Genomic DNA, 26,853 nt, shown 5'->3' with positions numbered 1-26,853 from the left:
AGAAACACTATGACTTTAGTACAAGTCAGGTGGTACATAGATACCTCTTGTTGTTTCTGTGTCAGACATCTCCTGCTTAAAAACCTTGAGAGGTTGTTACTTGTCAGATCAGATCAGATCAGATCAGTCGCTCAGTCGTGTCCAACTCTTTGCGACCCCATGAATCGCAGCACGCCAGGCCTCCCCGTCCATCACCAACTCCCGGAGTTCACCCAGACTCATGTCCATCGAGTCAGTGATGCCATCCAGCCATCTCATCCTCTGTCGTCCCCTTCTCCTCCTGCCCCCAATCCCTCCCAGCATCAGAGTCTTTTCCAATGAGTCAATTCTTCGCATGAGGTGGCCAAAGGACTGGAGTTTCAGCTTTAGCATCATTCCTTCCAAAGAAATCCCAGGGCTGATCTCCTTCAGAATGGACTGGTTGGATCTCCTTGCAGTCCAAGGGACTCTCAGAGTCTTCTCCAACACCACAGTTCAAAAGCATCAATTCTTCGGCGCTCAGTCTCCTTCACAGTCCAACTCTCGCATCCATACATGACCACAGGAAAAACCATAGCCTTGACTAGATGGACCTTTGTTGGCAAAGTAATGTCTGCGCTTTTGAATATGCTATCTAGGTTGGTCATAACTTTCCTTCCAAGGCGTAAGCGTCTTTAAATTTCATGGCTGCAGTCACCATCTGCAGTGATTTTGGAGCCCAGAAAAATAAAGTCTGACACTGTTTCCACTGTTTCCCCATCTATTTCCCATGAAGTGATGGGACCAGATGCCATGATCTTCGTTTTCTGAATGTTGAGCTTTAAGCCAACTTTTTCACTGTCCACTTTCACTTTCATCAAGAGGCTTTTGAGTTCCTCTTCGCTTTCTGCCATAAGGGTGGTGTCATCTGCATATCTGAGGTTATTGATATTTCTCCCGGCAATCTTGATTCCAGCTTGTGCTTCTTCCAGCCCAGCGTTTCTCATGATGTACTCTGCATAGAAGTTAAATAAGCAGGGTCACAATATACAGACTTGACGTACTCCTTTTCCTATTTGGAACCAGTCTGTTGTTCCGTGTCCAGTTCTAACTGTTGCTTCCTGATCTGCATACAAATTTCTCAAGAGACAGATCAGGTGATCTGGTATTCCCATCTCTTTCAGAATTTTCCACAGTTTATTGTGATCCACACAGTCAAAGGCTTTGGCATAGTCAATAAAGCAGAAATAGATGTTTTTCTGGAACTCTCTTGCTTTTTCCGTGATCCAGCGGATGTTGGCAATTTGATGTCTGGTTCCTCTTCCTTTTCTAAAACCAGCTTGAACATCAGGAAGTTCACGGTTCACATATTGCTGAAGCCTGGCTTGAAGAATTTTAAGCATTACTTTACTAGCCTTTGAGATGAGTGCAATTGTGTGGTAGTTTGAGCATTCTTTGGCATTGCCTTTCTTTGGGATTGGAATGAAGCCTAAACTGTGCATCTTGGCCTTACTTCTCATTACTCCTCCCCTTAAATCCTAAACTCTGGTCAATCTGAAATATTGGCTGATTTCATCAGTCTTTCCTCCTTGCTTTCATGTTGCAGTTCAAACACCAAGTCCTCCCTGACTGCCTGAGCACCAGGTAACTGGCTCCCTCCTCTGCAGTCCTGTATGTAGTTCAGTGGCCCTCAGGACCAACTGTTTTTCCTTGCAGACTAGGCAACTCTCTTCTAGAAGACAAACTTCTGAAAGCAGATGCTTTGTCAGGTTCATCTATCACTCTGCACAGTGCCTGGCATGCAGCTAATGCTCAACAAGTACTGAGTGAAAGAACAATTCATTCTCGTCATTTCAGTGGGCTTGTTTTCTCTATAGGATCAGACGTTTGGTTATTCTCACCTCTAGCTATTTTTTTGGCTTCCAGGAAGCACATTACCATTGGATGCTCTGTTCTCTCCTTTAACTGCAAGGAGCTTTTGGAACTGAAAAATAAGAGTTACTCCTCCAAGCCTGATCTTCTGCCACTCCCCGGTTATGAATTGAACTCCTCAGCATTGCAGGGAACACGACTCTCACGCCTCCGTTCCTTTGTACGTGCATGCTGTTCCATTTGCCTGGAATGCCCTTACCCTGGCTTCTCTGGCGAACTCCTACACATCCTCCAAGACTCGGCTCAGTCATCACTTTCTCTGAGAAGGCTTTTCTGAGATGGGCAAAGTAGCAACCCCTCTCTCCCATCTTTTTAGCTTCCTCAGCGTTACTCCAAATAATTCTAACAGTATTTGCGGTATTATTTGTTTCTGTTTCTTTTTCTTCCACTCCTCTAGACCCTGAATTCCTTGAGGGCCAGGATTTCTGTTCATTGTTGTACCTTCTATAGTTCGCACAGTGCTTAGCATGTATTAAGCACTTGATTCAACGGATGAACGAATAGGTTAATTCATCTCATACTGCAGAGTTTGATGTGAAGTGAAAGTCGCTCAGTCGTGTCCGAATCTTTGTGACCCGAATCTTCCGTGGACTGTACAGTCCATGGAATTCTCCAGGCCAGAATACTGGAGGTGAGTAGCTTTTTCCCTTCCCCAGGAGATCTTCCCAACCCTGGGATTGAACCCTGGTCTCCTGCATTGAGGGCGGAGTCTTTACCAGCTGAGCCACCAGCGAAGCCCAAGCATACTGGAGAATTTGTTTGGACCAAATTCTCAAATATTTCAAGACCTAGTCCTCTATTTGGAGTGCTTCACGCTGGAGATGCCTTCCTCCTCACCTCCCCCGCCCTACACCCCCCCCGCACCGCCCCCCCCCCCCCCCCAGCCAAATTGCCTCGGTTTGGTGGAAGGGGAAAAGAAGCGATCAGGACGTGGAGGAGAGTCATTTCTCCGAGTGAGGGCTAATTTACCCGCTCTGGCACCGAAAGGGTTACAAAGACCGCGGCGGGTGGAGCCCGGCCGGTGCCACCTGCTGCGGGGCGGCCCGGCGCCTGCGCCCTGGCCTGTCGCCGGTCTACCTGCGGGGGGCCTGGCGGGGGTGGGGCGCTTGCGCTCTAGGCCTTTTCCGCCGGGGGAAGTCTCGCGGGGGTGGGGCGGGGCGGGGCCGCGCGCGCAAGTTCTCGCGGGACCCCGACGAGGAGCGGAAGCTAGGCGGCTGTGCTGCTTCAGCGACCGGACGGCGGCGGTGGCGGCGGCGACGACGACGACGACGAGCAGGACTGTGGCGGTGACGGCGGCGGGGACAGGCGCTGCCTTCTGGGAGCCGCAGCGGGGTCGGCAGCCGCTCGCACCGGTGCAGAGGGGCCGGCCGGGCCAGAAGCCGAGCAGCTGCGCCACGGTGAGCGCGGCCGGTGGCGGCGCCGCTGCCCCGGTGCCCCTTCCTCCCCGCTTCGGTAGCGGGAGTTGGCCCGGGGTGGGGAGGTGGCCCGGGCCTGGCGAACCGGGGGCTGCCGGGCCTGGAGGTCGGGAGAGCGGAACCCCCGGGCTCGGAGCTCCACGTTTCCCCTTTTGGGGCGCTTCCTTCCTGGGCACCGTTCCTCCCCTGACCCTGGACGGAGCCCCAGACCGCGGCGCAGGAGGACGGGGTGGGTGGGTTCCTAATTGAATTTCACGCCTTTTCCGTGAGGGTTTTGCGCCGCAGGGGCCCGGGGAGAAGAAGCCCCAGAGCACCGGGCGCTCATTCCGTGAGTCAGTCTGACTCGGCACCGGGAGGCTGGGGGTTCGCGGTGGTTGCGAATGTGGTAATGGATGCTTCTTCAACCTGCTCGGCCACCACGTCACTATCTCTGGGTGTTTGGGGGCCGAATTTTGGGAGAAAACCCACCACTCCTATTAAATCCTGTGAGCGAGGACGTTTGCTATCGGAGCCAGTCGAAATGGTTTTGTTTCTGTCGCGTTTTTTTTTTTTTTTTTTTTTTTTTTTTGCGGGGGACTACTCTTTGGGAAAAAACGTTTGTCAAGAAAAATAAGCAGCAGTTGACTGGAATGCTTCGAGGAGAGAGGGGAGGGAATCCCTAGTGTTCTTCATTTTGCAGCGCTCTCCGTGTATCTGATGGTAAGCCCTGTGAGTTACAGCTTATTTAGGGAGTTAAGTCTAGGTTGGCTTCAGGTACAGTAACAGTATAATTTGCAGGGGAGCCCAGGTGCCCTCGAAGTCTGCCTTTGGGTACTGTTGATTCTCGGAAAAAGCGGGAAAGACTTGTGAGAGAAATTAGCGTTAGTCTTGGCTTTCTAGTGCCTCTTTCGCTTCCCTGCTCCCCAGTTGTTTCGTTCTGTTTCTCTCTTTCCACTGCGGACACTAAATGCTTACTCGTATAATGCAAGTCACTTGCCCCCTCCCCCCCGTTTTTTTCTTATCTACTTCCCTTTCCTCCTCATTGTCCCCTCTCTGGTACAGTTTTTTGAGGTTTCAGCTCTTTGGCATAATTTGTTTTCTCCCTCATTTAAAGATCCCGTGTCTCTCCCGGGAAGATGCCCTCTTTCTTGCTTTATCCTTTACTTTTGAGCGTTCACTGTGTTCCTTCAGCCAGCCAGAAGGGTTGCTAGAGAGCCGTGCGAGACTTAAGTTCTCCCCCCTGGGAACTGGGAGGCTCAAAGGATTGTCTTCAGCCACAAGTAATCAATACTGCCACTAGGTCATAAGTGTAGCTTGCTTGTGTTTTTGTGTTTTATTTGTTTTCTTTGTGTTTAGATCACGGTTTTCTGCCTGCTCACGCTTCTCTATGTCTCTCTTAAAAGGAGATTGGGTCACTTTGGAGCTTATATTGGCTTTTAGTGGGGGTGATGAATGTTCAAAACGAATACCAACGATAGCCCTGTACTACAGTAGAATTAAGATAGCCTGATACATTTAAGGAAATAAAACTTATTTAGATCATTGATGAATTAATTAAAAGCTTGTTGGTGGTAATAGTACTAATTTGTTCCTTACCAGCCTTCTGAGATCAGGTGTCTTTTCCTGCATCTGTTATAATCAGCCTTCTTTGTTATTGTTGGGTTTTTTTGCAGAAAGAAATAACTTTGTTTTGTTACTCCTTCCTTTGTTAAGAATTTTCTGAATCCCCAAATTAAAAAAGGTTAATTCTTGTAATCAACTTTCTTTGATACTAAAAGCAGGCACTGAAATGCTTGAGGCAGTTTACTTACTCAGCCAATGTATACAGATTTGAGGGACTGCTAGGTTTTAAATACTACTAGTCAGTGGTACGACAGAGGATGAGATGGCTGGATGGCATCACTGACTCGATGGACGTGAGTCTGGGTGAACTCCGGGAGTTGGTGATGGACAGGGAGGCCTGGCGTGCTGCGATTCATGGGGTCGCAAAGAATTGGACACGACTGAGCTACTGATCTGATCTGATCTGAGTCAGTGGTACTTAGAGATTTTTCTCCGTGATTCCTGTTATCGTGTTGCATGTTGTACAGCAACAGCTCTAGTTGTTACTTAGAACAGAAGATGGTAGATCTTGGAGAAATGAAGTAATAAGGAGTAGAGATCCATCCTGAGAGAAAGTAATAGTTACTTGCTTAATTCAGAAGAACTTTCTGGCAGTCTTGAATTCCACTGAGAGCCTTTGGTTCTATTTGTCAAAGCTGGCTTTTTCCCAGTTGTGCCAAGTGAGTATGTTTTCACTCTGTGCAAAGACATGGTAGTGCACGGTCTGAGACGCAGTGTGTGAAATCTGGTCTAGGAGCCCTTACAGTACAGCCTTGTTTCATTTTGTTTTAATTTAGCATGCATAAGAGTTACCTGTGGGACTTCCCTTGTGGTCCAGTGGTTAAGACTCTGAACTTCTGCTGCAGAGGGGCGAGGGTTCCATCCCTGGTCGGGGAACTAAGGTCTCATGTGGCGTGGCGAGGCCAAAACAAAAAACATTACCTGTGAATCTTGTTTAAAGTTAGGTTCCAGGGCTAAGGTCACACTACACTGCAGAACTCCAGAAGGCACCTCTTAGTGAAGCAGTCCCTGAATGGGCTGATTTTGATGTAACTGGTCCAAGGGCCAAAATTGTTGTTACAGGATGCATCTGTAAATTCGTGAGACTGCAATGTGACTTTAAATTACTCAACTTAAAATTACACTTTCTGTACAGAGTAAACAATTAAAAGCCTAACAGAATAAGTGACTATAGATGTGATCAGTTTTACATGTGGGAATATTTGTGCATTGTTAGGACTTGGATTTGGGGCTTCCCTGGTGGCTCAGCTGATAAAGAATCTGCCTGCAATGCAGGAGGGCCCGGTTCGATTCCTGGATTGGGAGGATCCGCTGGAGAAGGGATAGGCTACCCACTCCTGTATTCTTGGGATTCCCTGCTGGTTCAGCTGGTAAGAATCCACCTGCAATGCAGGAGATCCCTGTTTGATTCCTGGGTGGGGACAATCCCCTGGAGAAGGGAAAGGCTACCCACTCCAGTATTCTGGCCTGGAGCATTCCATGGACTGTAGTCCATGGGCTCTCAAAAAGTCAGACATGACCGAGTGACTTTCACTTTCAGGACTTGGATTTGGAGCTGTTGAAGTTTATATTTACTGGTCAATGTGCTTAATTGCATCTGACTTTTTTGTGACACCATAGACTGTAGCCCACCAGGCTCCTCTGTCAGTGGGATTTCCCAGGCAAGAATACTGGAGTGGGTTGCCATTTCCTCCTCCAGGGGATTTTCCCGACTCAGGGATCGAACCCACGTCTCCTGCATTGTGTCTCCTGTGTTGTAGGCTGATTCTTTACCACTGAGCCACCAGGGAAACCTATATTTAATGGGATTGTTAATTTGCCTACCAGAGCGTTCTCCTGAGTCTGTGTGTAGATGGAACTCTAGATTTACTGAGAGCACGTGGACTGATATTGAAGAGGGACCAGTGATGCTGGTTAATACCTCTTAGCGCTTTACAGCAGGGACTCAGCCTTTACAGGCTTTTTAATTAGCAAAATGACTTTTATAAGGTGTAGGTGCTGTGATTTTCCTCATTTTCCAGCTGAGGGACACTAGGAATTAGAGAACGGGAGTTATTTCTCCAGTGTTGCCCACCCAGTTAATAAGTGGTAAAGTGATAACTGAATCTTGGTCTAACTCCAGAGCATCAGTGAGGTTTTGGGTTTTCTTTCTAACTGTAATAGCAATACGTGCTTATGGCGAAAACAGTGAAAGTGCAGTTGAGGCCTGTGGTCCAGCAAGTAGAAATATTCTGTCTCACAAAAATATCTCTGTCTTACTTCCAGAGATAATCATTGTCAACCTTTCAAATTGTTTAATAACACACTGATACATATTGTTTTATAGAAATGGAATAACTAATTTTTCTGCAGTTCTTTAAAGACTTGAGCATATGTCTTGGTGCTTACATAGAAAGGTATTTCTTAGTTAGCTTCATGGATATTGATCGGGGATAGATGTATTTTGCACATGGTATTTGTGTCACTGTTTTAGTGAGATAAATCTGGAACGTGATATTGCTTGTCCAAGGATAAATAGGTGTCTTAAAATTATCAAGAGATGCTATAAAATTACTCTCCGAAAAGATTGAATTGATTAATTCCCTGCTAGAGTGTGGACTGTAACGGTTTTAATGATTTTAATCCAGTTCCAAGCATATTGTTAGATATATAGTAATTCTTCAAAATGTTAAATTAATAAACATTGGATAAAGAGTCTGAAAATAGTATTGCAGAGACTGGATAAATCTTGAAAAATTTGACAATTAGTAGGTGAAAGAAATCTCATTGTTTTAATTTGCTGGGTTTTTTTGGAGTGGGTGGGGTGTTTTTTGTTTGTTTTGGCTGTGCTATGCAGCTTGGGAGATATCAGTTCCCTGACCAGGGTTTGAACCTGGGCCATGGCTATGAAGGCCCTAATTTGCCATTTTTAATAGTGAAGATAAACATCTGCTAAGTAGATGTCCATTTTAAGTAGAGTCCATTTTAACTTATTTTTGAGTGACTTAATGTCAGTCTCTATGGAGACGTCAGCTCTGGGAGTTGGTGATGGACAGGGAAACCTGGCGTGCTGCAGTCCATGGGGTTGCAGAGAGTCAGATATGACTGAACGACTGAGCTGAATGTCAGTCTCTATCCAATGCGCTTCATGTATGTATGTTATCTAATTTAATGCTTCGTGAATCAGTAAGTGATACTATCCCCATTTTTACAGAAGAGAGAACTGAGGCTTGTTTAAAAGGCTTGTTCAAAATTACGGCTGATATGCATCAGGGTCAGTACTTGAACCCGGGTCAACCTGCTGTTACAAACCATGCAGGCTTAACACTAAGCTATGTTGGTCTAGTGTCCTGTATTTTATTTTCTGTGAATTTTGGGAAGGAGAGAGTTGCATAGAGAAAATAAAATCCTATGAATACCTTTGTGTGCCTGTGTGTGCTCAGTCATGTCTGACTTTTTGCAACCCGAGGGACTGTAGCTTGCCTGGCTCCTTTGTCCCAGGTAAGAATACTGGAATGGATTGCCGTCTTCTCCAGGGGATCTTCCTGACCTAGGGATCGAACCCGAGTCTCTTGCATTGGCAGGTAGATTCTTTACCGCTGTACCACTTGGGAAGCCCACAAATACCTTTAGGAGACTGCCTTTTAGGATGTGGTGCAAATGAACAACTTGAGCTGCACTCACTGTTTTAATGTTGCCGGAGATGGGCTGCAGGGTGTGGGCTGGTCACAGTTCAGACACACTCTTGTCAGGCTTCGGGTTAGTGTACTCCCAGTCCATTTTCCTGGGGAATCAACAGCAGCATCCACTCTTAAAATTGTTATACATTGTGTGTAGTTTTAGATTTCTTGCTAAGTAATTAGTGTGGCGTACGTGATAGAATGTTTCTGTCTTTTAGTGAAACACACCCTTTTGAATTTCTCTAGCCTGGGTTCTTTTCTGTGGCTAGCCTAACAAGCTGACCTCCTCGGGTTTCCTCTGTGAGACACTAATTTTTATTTGGCACAGCCACAGAGCTACTGATTAGTTTCATTTCTATTCAACTGTATCTTACAAAGCAATTGTTGCTTGAAACACAGTTTTCGTGAGTGTTAGTCTGTTTAAGCTTTCTCTAGAAAACCTAAGGTAGAAAGTTGAGTTAACAGGAAAGCAAATGTTGAAAACCGTCTTGATTTCTAGGGTCTGGCTGTTTGGTCACACTGCAGTTGTCTGGAATCCTGAATGACGAAGTTTATGCCCCGTGACACATAGTACCTTTAGAGCCACAGTGCTTTGGGTTTCTGTCTGATTTCTGTTTTTCAAAAATGAAACTCTTTAATTTTTTTTGACCTGCGTAATTATCTTTCAGCTTCTCATCATTGGTACCTAGTCCCAACAATCATCAGACCTGGAGACCAGTAAAAATAAAGGGTCAGGTCAGGGTATGGAAAATGTTGATAGGCATGTAGCAGAGATTTTTTTGGAGAAGCTGTAAAAAAAATTTTTTTTTAATATGTATACATTGGAAAGTAGGCAGAAAGAGGAGAAAGTTGTTAATGCCGGGAAAACTAAAAGATTATACCAGAAAGGAAGACTGGTTATCATAACGTTATTTAAATCACTAGTGAACAGTATTTCCTAATGTAATAGTATGAAAAAGCGTTAGTTGCTCAGTCGTGTCTGACTCTTTGCCACCCTGTGGACTGTAGCCTGCCAGGCTCCTCTGTCCATGGGATTCTCCAGGCAGGAATACTGGAGTAGGTTGCCAGCTGGTTAAACCAGAATGTGTGGCATTATAGGGATGGGCTGTCTTTGCTCAGTCATGTCTGAATCTTTGCGACCCCATGGACTGAAGCCCACCAGGCTTCTCTGTGGGATTCTCTAGGCAAGAACTATTGGAGTGGGTTGCCATTTCCTACTCAAGGGGATCCTCCTGACCTCCTGACCCAGGGATGGAACTCACGTCTCCTGCTCAGCACAAATTCTTTACCACTGAACCACCTGGGAAGCCATAGGGATGGGGCAAGGTGAAATTGGCAGGGGTGAAACAGCTACGTCCTTGTCTTTTAGGTGACAGGTGACGGCTGGAATAAACTAAGAAACAGCAGCAGAAGCATATTATTTAGAAATATTGTTAGTAAACTTAGAGAAACTATAACCAAAATTGAGAGTGATTGCTTGTGGGTGTTGGGTAGGGAACTGTTCTTTTTAATAAGCCTTTTATTTACCCTGACTTTAAAAATTACATATATGGATTCATGTCATTAAAAAGTAACTATGGTGAGTGTAAGTAAAGGGTATTTAAGGACACACAAATACTCTGAGATTGGTGTTCATTTTTTTATATATATATTTGCTGGGACTCTTTTCTTTGCTTTCCTCTCTTAGAGCCAGCACAGCATAATATATCCTAGGTATAGCCTGACTGAATAAACATGGGTTTAGTTTATTAGTTTACCTGCCGTGGAATGTTTGGCCTTCAGAATTCGACTGAAGGACTTTTGTTGCCTGGTGAGTCTTTCCTCCTTGGTAACACTCATTTCCCTGTAATCTTAATATTCCCAGCTGGTTTACGCCTCAGTCTTTTTGCAGCTATGCTTGATTAATGCCCCAATTGTTAACTTTAGAACAAAAGAATGATAATCACTCGTGCCCCTCAAATGAGTCCTCTGCTAGATGGTAATTATCCACCGAAGGGTGTCACTATAAATAATCTGTCCTCATTCTGCCAGGGTCATTGTTGTTTCTGCTTTTGTTTAGCCTGTATGAAAATAGTGGCTGGCCAGACAAGAATGGGGCTTCATTTTCCTTTACTTGTGCAAAGGCCAAGACTGTGTTTCAAGTTCAGGGCTCCAAACTCTTCACTCCTCTGCAGTGATTGTACTGCCCAGGTTCCTTCCTCATCGCCTGGTACATGACCCAAGGGGTATTACAGCGTCTTTGCCTGCAAGATGCTGTTTGGATCAGTTTAGTACTCCTCTGGCTCTGAGAAAAGCAGCTGTTCTCAGGGTAACTGTGAGAGGCTTCTGTTTGGCCCTTTGGCACAATTTCCTAGGCAAGATATCTGGCAGCTCAGATTCTGAAAAAGGGATTGCTTTCAAGTGTAGATCAGGACTTAACTGTGCTCCTTAGGCTAGTTAGGAATCAGTCGGAGGCTGCTTCTGGAATGCTGAGCCTTGGATGGCTGTTTCGAGGGCTGCTGGGGCCCCTGAAGTCTTGGGGGTCTTGGTAGGGGAGCCCTTTGCAGGAGTCCGTCTCCGCCCACCAGAGATTCTGAGCTCCATCTCCTTTCTCTGGTCACCTGAGCTTGCCCATCACAGATTGCGAGTGGAGAGCAGCCAACTGAATAAAAAAGTAGTTCGCAGGGTCATGCTCCCACTTTCTAGGGGAGACGGTTTAGTTTCAGAAAACAGTTAAAGCAGCCCGGGACCAAACCCACGTTGCTGCCTTTTGACTATGGAGAAGGGGACCCAGCTTTTTCAAAAAACCAAATCGGTTGGTAGGAGAAAGGAGGGAAGGGGCCTGTATCACTGAGAAGAGTAGGGGGCCATCCCTTGGAGCAGGCCTTTCTTCCGGTGGACTGCATTTCGTGCCCCGGGAGCAGCGTGAGGGTCGAGGGAGGAAAGGCGGAGACCACCGGGACTCCAGCCGGTTCCTGCACGCCGAGCACACCCAGCGGGAGGGAAGAGGAAGTGTGATCGGGAAAGGCCCGAGCCGCCGCCGCCATTGGCCGGCAGGCCTGTCAGTCGCCTGGGGGCTGAGGCTGAAAAGAGGAAGAAGGAGCTCGGGGCTCCTGCCTGGAAGGGAGGGCGGAGGGCTGAGCCCGACCGAGCCAGGGGGCGTGGGGGCTGGGACGGCAGGCCGACGGGCAGGGCGGGGCTGCCTTCGATCGGGCCACTTCTCACAGTCTGCGCTCTTCTGATTCAGGGTGGCATTGTGTGTCCCGGCGTTCAGGAGCCAGTCCCCGAAGAGAGGCGAGGCTGAGCCCAGAGCGCTGGGTCTCTTCAGCAGGGAAGACTCCCTTCCCCCCCTGCTCCAGGCTGCTGAGCTCTGAGCCCCGCTCAGAATGGAAGCCATCGCCAAATATGACTTCAAAGCCACCGCAGACGACGAGCTGAGCTTCAAAAGGGGGGACATCCTCAAGGTAAGTACTGATGCCCAGCAGGCGGTGAGACGGCCTCTCCGTGTGCTCACCTGCCTTCTTTTGCCCTGATAACACACAAAGAAACTGTGCTTGTTCTTGTTTCATTGCCCACTTTAACATTTACCATCCTGGGTGATTTGGAAAGCTAGATACCTGATGGAATATCAAATATGACTTCAGGTGGCTGGGGTGATGTACGGTCTTTAACTGTCTTTGTGTGAATGCCTAAGTATTCATATTTGCTTGTTGATATTGGTAGTTCATGTAGAGTTGTTTTTTTTTTTTTTTTTAAGAAGGATTTGTGAATAGCACTCAATTAGTCTTATTTTTGGAGAAGGAAATGGCAACCCACTCCAGTATTCTTGCCTGGAGAATCCCAGGGACAGGGAAGCCTGGTGGGCAGCCATCTATGGGGTCACACAGAGTCAGATACGACTGAAACGACTTAACAGCAACAGTTTTATTTTACATAGTCAAAAGATTTTTGCATTCCGGAATGTGATTCTAGTAGGTTAGAAATTAATTTACCCTGGTTTAGAGAGGTGGTTAGAAGTACATGGCAAAACTTATTCAAGAACCTCAGTGTATTCTTATTCTTTGTGAAACAGCTAATGGAGTTCTAAATAACAAGGTTCAACTTGCTATTGTACAACAGATTTTGATTTTCTTGAAAGAAACTTGAGCAGTTACCCCATATTAGGACACTTAGTTGCACGAAAGAAACCTGCTGACAGTTTAAAAATAAGCTTCTTTACAGTTTGCAGCTCATTTTGAGCCCCACTATTTACATGAGATTCGCCTTCCACTTGGCACGTGTTAATTAGGGTAGCATGATGGCAGCAGCTTGCCCTTTTGGATACACAATTCATTTTTACACGGGTGGGTGTTATCAAATAGTGCATCAACCCTGGGAAAAATCTGAAGTTTAATGTTTGAGTCTTCACTGTGTCTCCAGTTTTGACTTTTTTCCACTGAACCTCAGTCAGATGGTTGGAATTTGCCAACCAGTTGTTTATTACTCTTGAATGAAATTATTAGCATTTTATAAAGAAGAAAGTAGGAATACAGAAGTATGATTCTTTATCAGAGGGCTTGTGGCTTGTTTTTGAGTTTTGTGGGCCTGAGGAGAGTCATTCTCCTGCTCTGGCTACCGGAGGCGCAGAGTCCTGCTCCGAAGCTACCTACACGGTGGCTTCCTTCATGTTAGAAATGCAGGCTGTGCTTCATAGAAGGCGATTGAAGAGCCCTGTAAGAAGCAGACTGCGTGTGTTCTTTTCAGCTGTTTTTGCAATGCCAAGCTTTTTGACAGTATTCTCCAAGTAAGCATGAAATTGTCAGAAAGCAGACAAAACCAGCTGAGTGAAATACTATACGTCGTCTGTTTCTGTTTCTTTAGGTAGAAATCACCAGACTTAGACCCTAAATTATTCTATCGTTGATGTCCAGAGGAGATTGATGTTTTCTTAGGTGATTACTATTTTCAGCAGATAACCTGATAGCATAATAAGATTGGCTCTTCAAACAGGAAGAAAAAAAGACAAGTAGCCACGTTTGTCACTTGTACAAAAATGCTTTGGGGGTCAAGCTTTGGGGTTTTGTTTGTTTGTGTGTTTACTTAAATGCAAATTAGAGTTTTTTGTTAAGCTTACCCTAGAAACTTGAAACTTGCACCTAGAAGTTCATATTTTTTCTGTAAGTCTGTCCAGCTGCACATTTAGCACTGAAGCAACAGATCAAAACAAAACTGTGAGCTTGAGTCTGTTTTAGAGAATTTTTAGGTGAGAACGTTCCCTGTTGGTACTACTACTGAAGTTAGTCTTGATCACGAGCATTTTGTAAGTTCTCCACCTTAAATCGGTAAACTTCTTGTTGTTTAATCACTAAAGTTGTGTCTGACTCTTTGCGACCCCATGGACTGCAGCACACCAGGCTTCCTTGTCTTCAGTATTTCCTGGAGTTTGCTCAAACTCATGTCCATTGAGTTGGTGATGCCATCCAACCATATCATCCTCTGTTGCCTCCTTCTCTTGCCGTCAGTCTTTCCCAGCATCAGGGTCTTTTCCAGTCAGTCAGCTCTTCACATCAGGTGGCCAAAGGATTGCAGCTTCCGCAGCAGTCCTTCCAGTGCATGTTCAGGGTCGATTTCCTTTAGGATTGATTGGTTTGCTCTCCTTGCTGTCCATTGATTCTTGTTCAAACTTCTTGAACAAGTGTAATATCTTTTCCCATCCCACAATGAGGATGATAATGTAATTTTTTTATGAATTTTTATGATGGAGGAGAAAGTGAATCAGAGTGCTCGCATTTACTTTCAGAGTGTCTAGGGAAAGAGAAAATACATATGTTTGGTTCTTTCCAGTTTGGCAGATAACTGGCATATGAAGTCATACTGCCATTATTGCTTTTGAATGGTAGCCGTTAGCTGTTTGTTAGTAATCTTGTGGCTTTACTCCAAAAAAAAGAGTGACGGTACAGTAGTTGCCCTTTGTCTCATAATTCTGTGAAACAGCTGAGTGAAGAGGAGGGACACTGCTTTGTCTTAAATGCTATTATTTAAAAAATAATTTTTTTTTCTTTTGATTATTCAAGGAGTAACTGGCTTCATTTGGATGGCTGTGATTTGTTTTGCTAACTCTTTAGGCTGTTGGTTGTGAGCCAAATTATGGTTAGAAGTGGCTGGAAAGCATTGACCAGATTCCCTCGATTGAAATAAGCATACATTTTCTCTTTGTTGATAAGAGGGACTCATACACATGGGCATTGAATACATTTTATTTGAAGATAATGAAATAGAAAGGGGCTCAGCCCTCTGCCTCTGGCTAGAGTTCCTGGTTAACTTTTGGTGGGTGTTGATGCCTGTCCTCCAGCACACCACTTCCTTAATTTCTATCTAGGTATTGATTTGTACTTCCCTGAGAAAAGAGAAGAAATTAAAACAGCTTTTTGGAAGCCTTAAGTAAGGCTTCAATATATCTGCCTTTGTTAATTTCCCTATTAAAAAAAGCTTTACGTTTTTCTTGAGGAGGGCCAGGGAGGGCACTGGGACATAGGGAATGGAGGAAACTGCTCTACTCAGGCAGTTTCAGGCCTTACATGGCTGCTGCTGCTGCTAAGTTGCTTCAGTCGTATCTGACTCTGTGCGACCCCGTAGACGGCAGCCCACCAGGCTCCCCCGTCCTGCATGGCTGAAAGGAACCTAAATTTCACCCCCATTGGAGGGCAGCCTTGAGATAGCCCCAGGGGTTCTCCACTGAGGCCCTGAATCCTTTGCCCTAGAACACACAGAATGCTGAGCTTATCTGAAGTTGCATCTGCCTTCTAGTGGCCTTTTTGTACCTCTACTTCAGCTAGGAATTAAGAGACTGTTTTGAGCTCTCATACCTGGGCTTATTGCATTCTTGAGCTGGATCCTTATTTTCTAGAGACAGACCTTTGACTCTTGAAGAATACCAGCAGTAGATCATCTCATGCTCTTTGGCACGAACCTCCTTTCCAGGTTCCTAAACTGCTTTAAAACTCGGTCAGTGCTGGTGGCCCTGTTTCACGCTTACATAGCATCTCCATGAGCCACATTCTGGGGTAAGTGGCCTTGAGAGTTGGGGGAAAAATAGATGTACGTTATCGCTTCAGGAACTCTAAAATAAGAGAAATAAGGTAAATATGTGAAACTGTGCAAGAGTGTGTGAAGTTAGAGGATCTTGAGAACAGGAAGAGACGCCCTTGTTTCACAGGTGAGGGCGCGGTGGCCGTGGGGGCTACTGTCACAGCTGCTGCTGCTGATCTGGCATTTGGGAGGTGCTGAAGTTGCTCACACACTCCAACCGCCAGTGTAACGTAGAGGGAAAGAGGTGGGTAAGAGCTCAAGTCGGAGAGAGCTGCGTGGGGGAGGCGTGACTTGCGCTGGTCCTTGTGTTGAGCAGGGGGAGGGGGAGCGGGACTGGGCTTGTTGTGTTTGACACAGGAATGTTAGAATAAGGTGATAGTCTGTGACAGAATGGAAAATAAGAGAGAATTGGAGCCAAGCAAAGAAAACTCAGTAAGAGTTCGATCTTGTCCTTAAGCCTCTGAAGGTTATTAGCTGATGATGAAAGTATCCTCTGTGTAAATCTAATGATTTCTAGGAGGGGAGCCTGGAGTTCCAGCCTCCTAGGTCACAGTTATCAGGCTGTGAGATATGGGCCTGCACAGGTATTGGAGACCAGGAGTGAAGGACAGGGGTGCTTTGAGTTAAAGGAAATATAATGGGATTTCTGCTTGTCACGGGTGGTGGGGGGGAGCATTTGAATACATCTCCTGTATAACTGAGAAAAGAATGTCCATTGAGTATGCTCCTGAGAACCAGGAACATGAACTCGGGTTTGATTAGTTACAGTTTTCACAACAGCTCGTAAGTCCTGGATTTCAGTACACAAGTCTCATTTCAGGTGTTTGAACATCATACCTAAAAAATAAGAAGATAGGGTAGGTTTTTTTCCTTCAGTGTTTCAAAATGAGCTTATTGATATAGTTTTTGAAGTATTTCTTTGCCTATTGATAAGAATTGTTACCAGTCTTGTTAACTAAACTGGAAATGTTGTGTTTAACCCTCAAGAATGAGGACAGTTTGAGTTCTCTTACAGCAGTTTGTTTGCCTTTCATTGTATGTATTTCACCCTCTGCCATCTGAATGGACTGTTTCTAAATAGGTGCTAAGAATGAACTTTCAGTTCCTATTCAGTGTTCCTTTTGAGGGGACTGGGGCCTGGGGAGGTGGGGGAACTGGCAGAAGACCAGTCATCCCTGTTTGGAGAAAGAAACGTCTAAGCTAACGCACTGTTCCTTTGCGGTCTTCAGTTTTGACCGCCATGAACCGTTATAGTTAAGTCATCATTGAATAGCTACTGTTGATGGGGCATTTAATATGTGCCTCAGAGTTACACGTGATTTCTGATTTGGGGCATCGAAAGGTTGGCGTTATTAGTGCCATCTCGTGGGTGCAGAAGTTAACTAATGGGCTCAGGTAAGAGTCAGAGCTGGGGATTGATCTTCAGCTGGCTGCAGTACTTGCCCAGCGGTACATAATGCCCCTGTTAACCATCAGGTATGAGTAAACCAGAAACGGAAACTTCTCGGCAGTCCTGAATTGCTCACCTACGAGACACAGACAGCTGTCTCATGGCACTGTCTGTGCACGGTGACATATTAGATACCCTACCTAAAGTAAGCTGAGGTTAATGAGGAAATGAGGTGGGGAGAATGGTCATTTCGCCTGTCCGGTGAGAAAAGCTGATGAACACGGGCCCACCCTCTCTTGGCTAGGGTGTGAGGATATGGGTTTGTCGCCTCCCGCCAGTAGAGGTTTGCGTGAATACAGTTGGTTTTTCTGAACCGTGGCTTGGTGATACAGGTTAGACCATAAAATGACCCAGCAGTTCTACTTTTAAGAATTCATTCTTAACAAAATTCACACACATATTTAAATTTTAGATATAAGGATATTTATTTCAGTGAATCTGTATACCACCTAGAAAAGAAATTTCTGCAGTTTAATTATGATATAGGATCATTTTTAAGATGCACTTCAGAGATATTAAAAGATGTAAATAAAGGCATCTTCGAATCCATAAAATTACCTATTAGGGGAAAAAAACCTTACAAGAGCTGATTGTGGTGCCTGTAAAGTGGGCTTCCCAGGTGGCTCAGTGGTAAAGAATCTGCCTGCTCTGTGGAAGATGTGCGTTTGATCCTGTGGGGGAGGAAATGGCAACCCACTCCTGTATTCTTGCCTGGAAAATCCCATGGACCAAGGAGCCTGGTGGGTTACAGCCCATGGAGTTGCAAAGATAGACACAATTAACTGAGCAACTGAAAAATAGCAATACCTTTTTTGAGGAAAAGGTTGGTCTTTTTGGCAGATATGTCCTCTCTTCTACCTCCTGGTGGGTGTGGAACGAGAGACACCTGTGGTAACGTGCTCCAGGCCTGACTCACCTTCAGATCCTGACTCGGCCACTGGCAGGTCCCGCCTTGTGGTCTTGGGAAGCTCTGCTTTGGTTCTACCATCCTCAGAATGGGAACAGTGGCATCTGCCTTCCTAGAGTCACAGTGAGGATTCAAGAACTAATACATTAGTGTGCTTAAGGCAGTGACTTGCATTAAGTAGATAGTTGAACTCCCTGCCATTAATTGTATTGATGTTTCTTAGACACACAAGAGGCAAGAGGGTGTCTGTCCAGCCACTGGCTCAGGTAACTGTTAAGTCACATGACTTGATGCACATAACTGGCCAGGTGCTTGTCCTAAAATTACCTCAAACTCGGAACTATGTGCACTGTCCCAGAGCTGAGCTGAAAGCATGATATTGATGGAGGATGTGTGAAAGACAAGTAGTTTCTTTGTTCTTACAGTCTCTGATCTCTCTTAGGGTTAAACCGGAAAGGAAAGAGGTGGGTATTTAGCCCAGCATCCTGTTGGGGACCTCGCTGTTGTATATTTCTTGGGCTGAGTGGAGCTTTGGGATTATGCTGAAATGATAGATGAAACAGCCTTGGGAAAAGGTGCTTATTTTCTATAGGGTGTCCTTCATTATTAGGCCTTCCCTGGTGGCTCAAATGGTAAAGAATCTCCCTTGCAATGCAGGAGACATGGGTTTGATCCCTGGGTTGGGAAGATCCCCTGGAGAAGGGAATGGCTACCCACTCCAGTATTCTTGCTCGGAGAATCCCATGGACAGAGGAGCCTGGAGTCTTTGGTTATTATAGGCGTCCCCAGGCAGGACTTGGGGGAGAATGTTTTCTATGGTCTCAGTATCTAGAAGAGGTATATTTTCCCCTCAGACAGCTTTTTGAAATCTTAAGGATGCTATAAACAATGCTTTGGTATGTTTCCTTCTTTATCATGTAGAAAAGCTTAGAGCCTGTTTTGGTGTCATTTCCAGCAGTAGCTCTTATATTTTCTGTCCTAATGTTTTTATTGAAACAGGTAATAATTATTAGTGGTTAAATAGTGTTTTTTTTCATGCTAACAATGGCTTTGATTTTTAACCAACTTGTTTTTTCTTTAACAGCAGAGCTTTAAAATCTACATTTAGCAAAATGGCAAAGACTTTTGTAATACTTTGCTTTTGACAACTACAGAAAGCATCAGTTTTGTTTTGTTTTTTTTAAGTGAGAGGAAATGTATTTTGGACCTTGAAACTGTAAACTTCACAGAGAACAAGAGAGAGTGTTTCAGTCAGAATATTGACCATTGCATGTCCTCTTTGTGTCATTATTTCATAGGTCTTTTACTTTCCTGGACAAATGTGTATGGTTTGAAATGGATTGCTAGAGGAAAAAGAATATATTTTCATTTTATTATCAGTTTTTCCATTTTTCTTAACATTTAAAATTACTTTAACAGAGATGAATAGAAAAAAATAGGAAATTCAAAGACCTACATAAACTCCTCACTCCAGCATTTTTACTATTACAGGTCTCTTCTAGGCTTTATCATTGTACAAACATTTTTATAGTGCTATAATTATAGCAGACTTAAAATACAACATATGTTACCATTTTCCTGTATTTGTTTTACTAATTATTTTTAATGGTTTAGTATTTTTAGATATTTGTAAAGTTAATATTCTATAATTGACTTAGATATTTTCCTATTGCTGGATTCTTGTTTCTATTAAAAATTTAGTGCATAATCTCAGAAGAGGCTTTTGGTTATGTCTGATGCTCTATTGTCCTAAAGGACTGAACAGATGACCTACTTGAGATCACGTTAAATGAGAATGGCCGTAATCGTAGATACACAGTAATAGTGCAGCTAGTGTTGGCTTCGTTCTCTGTCCTCCTGTAACAATAGAACATTCTTCAGTTTGACAGTGTTTTATAAGACTGTGGAGCCAGATTTGTGAAGTGATTGAATCCCTTCTTCAGCATCTAAGATCCCTCACAACAGCATACGATCTTTCTGAAGCACGCTTTATTTCTTACTGTTCTTTCAGGTGATTAATTTGCTTTTTTATAGCTGTGTCAAGTAAACAAGTAATTTTGATAGCTGAGAAATTTGATGTGTATTCATAGATGTAGTTTTAATTCAGTTTTACTTCTCTGGCTAAATGAATCCCTTCTAGAGGGAGATCATCCATCCTCACTCATGTTTGGAAAAAGATGGGAAGACAGACAAACCAGGCTTTGTTGAGTTGATGCTGCAAATGTTTAGCTTTAGAGCCAGGAGGCTCTGCTGAGAGCTTTGGCAAAGTAGAGTGACTTACTGAAACATCCTCACGCTCTTACGCGCACTGGGATACAAAGAAAAAAGAAACTGTCCTGTTTTCTCTGATTGTTGGGATGACTGAGAACTGTTGCTTTCTATAGCATGCTTTTCTATAATGGATATTTTTATAGGCATATATTAGTTTCATAATCAGAAAAGCCATAAAAAAACAAAAACACTACAGTAGTCTTTTAGATGTCAGTGTGTAAGTCAACAAACATTTTACAGTCTCTTTTGCTTTCTTAAAAGGACAAAGAAATCACAATGTACAGCTTCATACACTAAATTTGTTTCAGTTCTTTTTGGTGCAGGCACGGAAGTATCTCCACATTATCTGGGTCTACTCTGTAGAATGACTAGATGTAAAATAGAGAATATACAGCAATAAGCTAAAAGCCTGCTCTGCCCTTTTCCTTAGGAAAAACTAAGATTGGCCCTAAAACTGGTATTGCTGCCCAGATTTCTGGTTAAATCTCGCTTATCTTTTCCCTGCACCTGATACAAAACTAATGTAATGTGCTTTCTTACTTATGTAATTTTGATTTCAGTCTGTCTCCAAACTGTACTGAGATTAGTAATGCAGCCAAATTGTAGTTTTTCAGAGGTTTAATTATCCATGTCTCCTTCCTTGTCTGCTGTCTATATTTAGCTTTAATCAAGTTTACGTTTTATTTATCAACATCTATAAAAATGTTTGGCTTTGAAAAGTAAAATTAAGAGAAAAAAATAAGGATTTGCAGTTGTTAGTGGGTTTTAATTATCTGTTGTGCACTGAAAAAAATCAGATGTCTGTATATTTCACTCTTTTAAAATGTTTATCAAAGTAGTTTAATAGAAAAGTATAAAGGAAAGGTAGGCCATAATCCCTCCTGTCAGCCAGATAACTTTTTGAAATTAAATAAACAGATGTTGTACTTGTTAGCAGATGTAAAAGGCAGGCATTCTTCCCATAGAAAGTAACTGTTCTGCTTTTCTGTAACCTTCAGGGAAAAAAAGCATTTAACGAATATAGCCATAGGTGCTTTCACTATACTTTCTGGGTATGATGAGAAGCACAGTGAAGCCATATGCAAAATTGTAATAATGAAAGTAAGCAGGTACTTCGTCTTCGGAAGGAAGGATGGGGTTTCTGTTTAAATGTACTGAACCTCTTTAGAAAAAAGCAGTAGGTCGAAAGGTTTCTTTGCCAGCCTATCAGAGAAGATAATAATGATTAAGACTTTCTCAAAGTCACATGTTTTAGCTGAGTCAGAGTAGATCTTGAACCTGAAATTGGTGTTAATTTTCCCAGAAGCTGTGCTAACATTGTCTGCATCTGATATCCAAATGAGTCTGTGGCTAATGGCCTCACTTAGTGCTAGAAGTGGAAACTTGTAGCGCTGCAAGTCTTTTCCTGGAGACCAGTGAGGTCTCCAATACTTTGGCCACCTGATGGAAAGAGCCAACTCATTGGAAAAGACCCTAATGCCGGGAAAGATTGAGGGGAGGAGAAGAGGAGAAGGGGACAACAGGGGACGAGATGATGGTTGGGTGATGTCACTGACCCAGTGGACATGAGTTTGAGCAGACTCTGGGATATAGTGAAGGACAGGGGAACCTGGCGTGCTCCAGTCCATGGGGTCACACAGAGCCAGACATGACTGAGCCACTGAACAACAAATTGAGGTTACTGATTGAGAAAGAACTCGGAAAGTCATTCTCCTTGTGTTCAGGTGCCCTCTGTCTGCCTTCTTGGAGCAGCTGATATACATACACATACCTGAACAGTTGTTGCCCTTAAAGATTATAGAAGTTATTTTCAAATGTAGCTATTAGTGTGTTGGTATTGTGTGTCAAAAGTGTAAGCTTTCTGCATGTTCTTTCTCTCTCTTCTCCTTTCTTATTAGATGTTAAAGGTCTCGTAAAAGAAGCAGACTTCTCATTTGCATATTCTCCAATAACCTGATGAAAAACGATTATTACCTGGTTTAGGAGGGGGTTGAGTTTTATAAATAAAAGAACAGCGACCTCAATTTGAAGTGAACTATGGCACACTTTTTCCTTTTAATGTAAATATTTATAAATACTTAGAGTGTGGCCTTAAATTTCCCTCTGAATGCTGCTTTAGTTACGTCCCATAAATCTGGGTGTGCAGTGGTTTTTGTTTTCATTAATCTCAAAATATTTTCCAATTTGTTGTTTTTTTTCTTTGACCTATTGGTTATTTAGGAGTGTGTTTAATTTCCACATATTTGTGAATTTCCCAGAACTCCTTTTGCTGCTTATTTCTATTTTAATTCCATTATGCTTATAGAGCATACTGATTAAAGTTCTTTTACATTTATTGAGGCTTGTTTTATGGCCTGGCATGTGGTCTGTCCTGGAGAATGTTCTGCTGTATGCTTGAGGTGAATGTATATTCTGCTATTGGTTTGAGTGTTCTCTGGATGTCTCTTAGGTCTAGTCGATTAAGTTTTTTTTTTTCCTTGAGTATGTGTCATGATAATTGTAGAATTTTGATGAATTCTTAGCACATTATTGACTGGTGGATTTTTGCAGAAACTAACACCTGTGGTATTAATATGTCTCTTGTCAACAGTACATTAAGACTGCTACCCCGGTGTCCTGGTGAATCACATGAACACACTGAGTTTTCCCTAGGTTAAGGGTACAGTGCTTGGTGCAAAGGGTTTGAGATATAGATGTATTTAATAATTCGGTTTTGAGAGCTATGCTAGAGGTATGCACAGTGTTCTGAATGAAAACAGACTTGGTAAGACAGCTGTATTGAAAAGCTTCTGAGCTAATTTAGAAACACTCGTCACTGCTCTGTCCATCCAGATTCCTGACACACGGAGGCCTTTGCTTCTAACATTAGCGGAGCTTGCTGTCAAACTCTGAAGAGCTGTTGACATTGTCCTGGAACACGTAAACTTGAAAGGTTGATTGCCTTTCAGTGTATTTGACAGTTACAAAAGTAGACATATTGATGACAACATGGCCCATGCAGAGAGCTTCCAAGTCATTATGACACTTGATGTTTTGTAACCATCACTCAGTTTTATGCCCATGACACCACCACCCCACTTTTTAAGGAAATACTTATGGAAATAGGTTTCTATTACACAATTGTATGTAGAACATGCTGAGTAGTGTTTTTAAGGGGGATTACTTTAGAACTTTCCAGCTATTTAAAATAGCATGAACTTTACACTAGTAACTTCAGAAATGGAAAGGATTAAACATTTTATTTTCTCCAACACCATATGAATGTGAATTATATTTAACAAGTTTATGGTCCAGCATGGTATACACCTGAAATCCGCTATCTAGATGTTAGTTTCTAAAGTTTAAAAAATCTGTGGTCAAAGAAGTGGAAAATTGAATACCTTTTCATGAAGCCTTTGAAAGAAAATTGCTCGAGTAAATAAAGAAGTTCAAGATCCCTCTTCATAGACCTGAAAACATTTACTCAGCTAAACATGTACCCAGTTGTTTATCAGATATAAGAATGGGAGCCCCAGAGTTCAGTGTTCTGTTTACAGGAAGGGTAGAGTAAAATGTCAGTGCTCCTGGCGCTCTTAGCCAGGGTCCCTCGACAGGATTCTCTCATTAAGATAAAACTAAAACTGCTACAGCATCTTTACTGAGCATAGTTTTCCGGGTTGTTTTTTTTTTTTTTTTTTACTTTTTTGTATTGGAATATAGTTAAGTGCTGGCAGAGATTAAGGGCAGAAGGAGAAGAGGGCGTCAGAGGATGAGGCGGCTGTATGGCATCACCGACGCAACGGACAGGAACGAACTCGGGCAAGGTTGAGGAGAAGGTGAGGGACGGGGGGCCTGGCGTGCTGCGGTCGTGGGGTCGTAGAGCGTCAGACACGCCGGGCGACTGAGCAGCATGGTTGATGAACGGGGTTGTGGCGGTTTCAGGTGCGCAGCAGTTACGCTTGTGTCCTTTTAAAAGTGCTTTTCCCGTTTGTTATGTAATACTGAGCAGAGTTCCCTTTATGAACCTAGGGAGTTTTTTTAACATAGATTTTTTTTTTAAAGCAAGTTTATTTTAAAACATTTTAGATTTACCAAAAAACTTAACAAAGAGAGCACAGAAAGATCCCCTATGTCTCACACGCAGTTTCTCACTAATGTCCTAACGTTGGTGGAGTACATTTGTTAACCACTAGTGAACCAATACTGAGCCACCGTTTTAAGCATTTTTTATGGCTGCCCTGGGCCTTCATTGCTGCGCACAGGCGTCTGTAGCTGCGGCTAGCAGGCTTTCATGGTAGTGGTTCTTTTGTTTCGGGCCACAGGCTCTCAGCACCTGGACTTGAGTCGCTGTGGCACGGGCTCAGCACTTGCGGCCCACTGGCCTAGCGGCCCTGCGGCCTGTGACATCTTCCCGGACCAGGGCTCAGACCTGTGTCCCCTGCACTGGCGGGCAGATTCTTTACCCCTGGGTCACCAGGGGAGTTCACGGCTTGTTATTACCTCAGGTCCGTGCATTATTCAGGTTTGCTTCATTTTTCCTAGTGTCCTTTTTCCTGTCCCAGGATTGCATCCAGGATACTGCTTTGTTTAGTTGTGTCTCCTTAGGCTTGTGTTGGCTGAACATAGATTAAACAAACACAAACACTTAAAGTTTAATATGTCCTTTTGATTTTTTGATAGTCCGTACTTAAGAATTGTCTTCTAAAAGATTGTTTTCTAAAAGCTCATAAATTGGTGTTTTTGTGAAAAATGTTATTGCTCATGTAACGCTTATTGACATTTTTAAGGTTGGACCATTCAAGTATTTGGCTTCCGTATGCTGGATATTGACCACACTCTTCCATACTATAGCCAGTAGCCTTATATGACTGTTGAAATCGGGTAAGGTATTCACTTCTTCACTTGCATTGGCTGTGTTTCAAGATCGCACTAGCTGTGTCTGGTTAATGGCTGCTGTATTGGACGGTGCAGCTACAGGACATTTATGTCATTGTAGGAAGCTTTTTTCGGAGAAGGCGATGGCACCCCACTCCAGTACTCTTGCCTGGAGAAGCCCATGGACGGAGAACCCTCGTAGGCTGCAGTCCATGGGGTTGCTAAGAGTCAGGCACGACTGAGCGACTTCACTTTCACTTTTCACTTTGATGCATTGGAGAAGGAAATGGCAACCCACTCCAGTGTTCTTGCCTGGAGAATCCCAGGGACGGAGGAGCCTGGTGGGCTGCCGTCTATGGGATCGCACAGAGTCAGACACAACTGAAGTGACTTAGCAGCAGCAGCAGGAAGCTTCTTTGGACAACCCTGCTGTAGAATGACCCACTCCAGTGTTCTTGCCTGGAGAATCCCAGGGACGGGGGGAGCCTGGTGGGCTACCGTCTATGGGATCGCACAGAGTCGGACACGACGGATACGACTTAGCAGCAGCAGCAGCAGCTGTAGAATGTCACCACCCAAATAACAGTGTTTTTGTGTTCAGAGTATTTTGGGTGTCAGCTGGAAATGCTGGGAATCATATCTTCCCTCTCAGTGCAAACCATTGATGGTGACCCTGGTCTTTGGAGGTGGGTCCCTTGGGCAGAATCAGGCCGGGGGAGGGAAAGTAAGGAGGTTGCTGTGGACTGACAGTGGAACTGGGGCAGGATTTCTCTTCTCCACGAGTTCTTCCCTGGCGGCACTACTCCCTTTCTTTGTGGCTCTTTGACTTTCCAGACCCTTTTCTCCATAGCGCTGAGCCTTTTCTACCGCCAGCCGTGCAGACAGAGGCAGATGCTAGGAACCTGTAGTCATCCTGTGGAGTCTGAAGCGTGCTCATCGAATGGCTCCACTGGGGTGACAGACAGTGTGTTGTTGAGTCCAGTGCTGCCTCTTCTAATTTGAGTTCCTTGTGTCATTGGATGTGTAATGTGGTCTTGAGCTGAATGTGCAGACAGCAGCATCTGAGGCCCATCCGGAGAGCAGAAGCAGCGTTTCTCTGAATTCAGCAAAACCATAATTATTGTGTTTTCTTTTCAGAACTCTGTTTTACATAAATATCTTGGGCAAAGTCTTACTCTTACTGTAGTCATTTTGTTTCTTTGTGTTAAATTACACTGATATTTTGCACAATTAAATATCCTTACCCTAAAAGCTCTACAGTGTTTCATTAGTGAACATAACTTGCCAGAAATGTCAAATAATGGGACGATGAACCATTGTAACTACATTTAAACAATATTTGGTCAGTTTTCCGTGAGGTGCATCGTTTCCGTGAACACTGAGCTATTTCACACTTTGTGGTCTTCAGACCTGCCGTTCCTTTTGTCCAGTATGACCTTGGTCACCTCCCATCCTTCTCTCGTGACTTACAGCACGCCCGCCTGAGTTCAGAAATCTTTCTCCCTGCTTTTCTTTCCCTCAGGTGCCCCAAAAGAGGTGCCACTGTGTGCTGGCCATTGGCACATTTGTTTCCCTAGGCCTCAGATTCCTGTGTGTCAGTGTCTTGCAAAGTGCCCAGCAACATGGTCATTTAGTTTGTTGGAACAGAAGAAGCGTTGAAACCCACACCAGGTTCATCCCACTCAGTGTAAATTGAGTCCATAGTTGGATATTGTCTTCATTACCCAGTATTACCCTGTCAGAGGTCAGACTTGGTTC

At 44.0% G+C, this 26,853-nt stretch overlaps 1 protein-coding gene across 1 annotated transcript in view; it reads left to right on the top strand.

The window, feature by feature from the left end:
* The first annotated feature begins 3,067 nt into the window (after positions 1 to 3,067).
* GRB2 (growth factor receptor bound protein 2) overlaps positions 3,068 to 26,853 on the top strand; it is a 67,599-nt gene continuing 43,813 nt past the window's right edge. The window contains exons 1-2 of the mRNA XM_006045245.3: positions 3,068 to 3,287; positions 11,793 to 12,009. Of these exons, the coding sequence (XP_006045307.1) occupies positions 11,932 to 12,009 (78 nt within the window). The 5' untranslated portion in view covers positions 3,068 to 3,287; positions 11,793 to 11,931. The remainder of the gene's footprint in view (positions 3,288 to 11,792; positions 12,010 to 26,853) is intronic.

Source organism: Bubalus bubalis, chromosome 3, assembly GCF_019923935.1.
Source record: "Bubalus bubalis isolate 160015118507 breed Murrah chromosome 3, NDDB_SH_1, whole genome shotgun sequence".
In the NCBI taxonomy this organism is placed as follows: Eukaryota; Metazoa; Chordata; class Mammalia; order Artiodactyla; family Bovidae; genus Bubalus; species Bubalus bubalis.
Note: the sequence above shows the minus strand (reverse complement) of the source record. Positions and strands in the feature narration are given on the sequence as shown.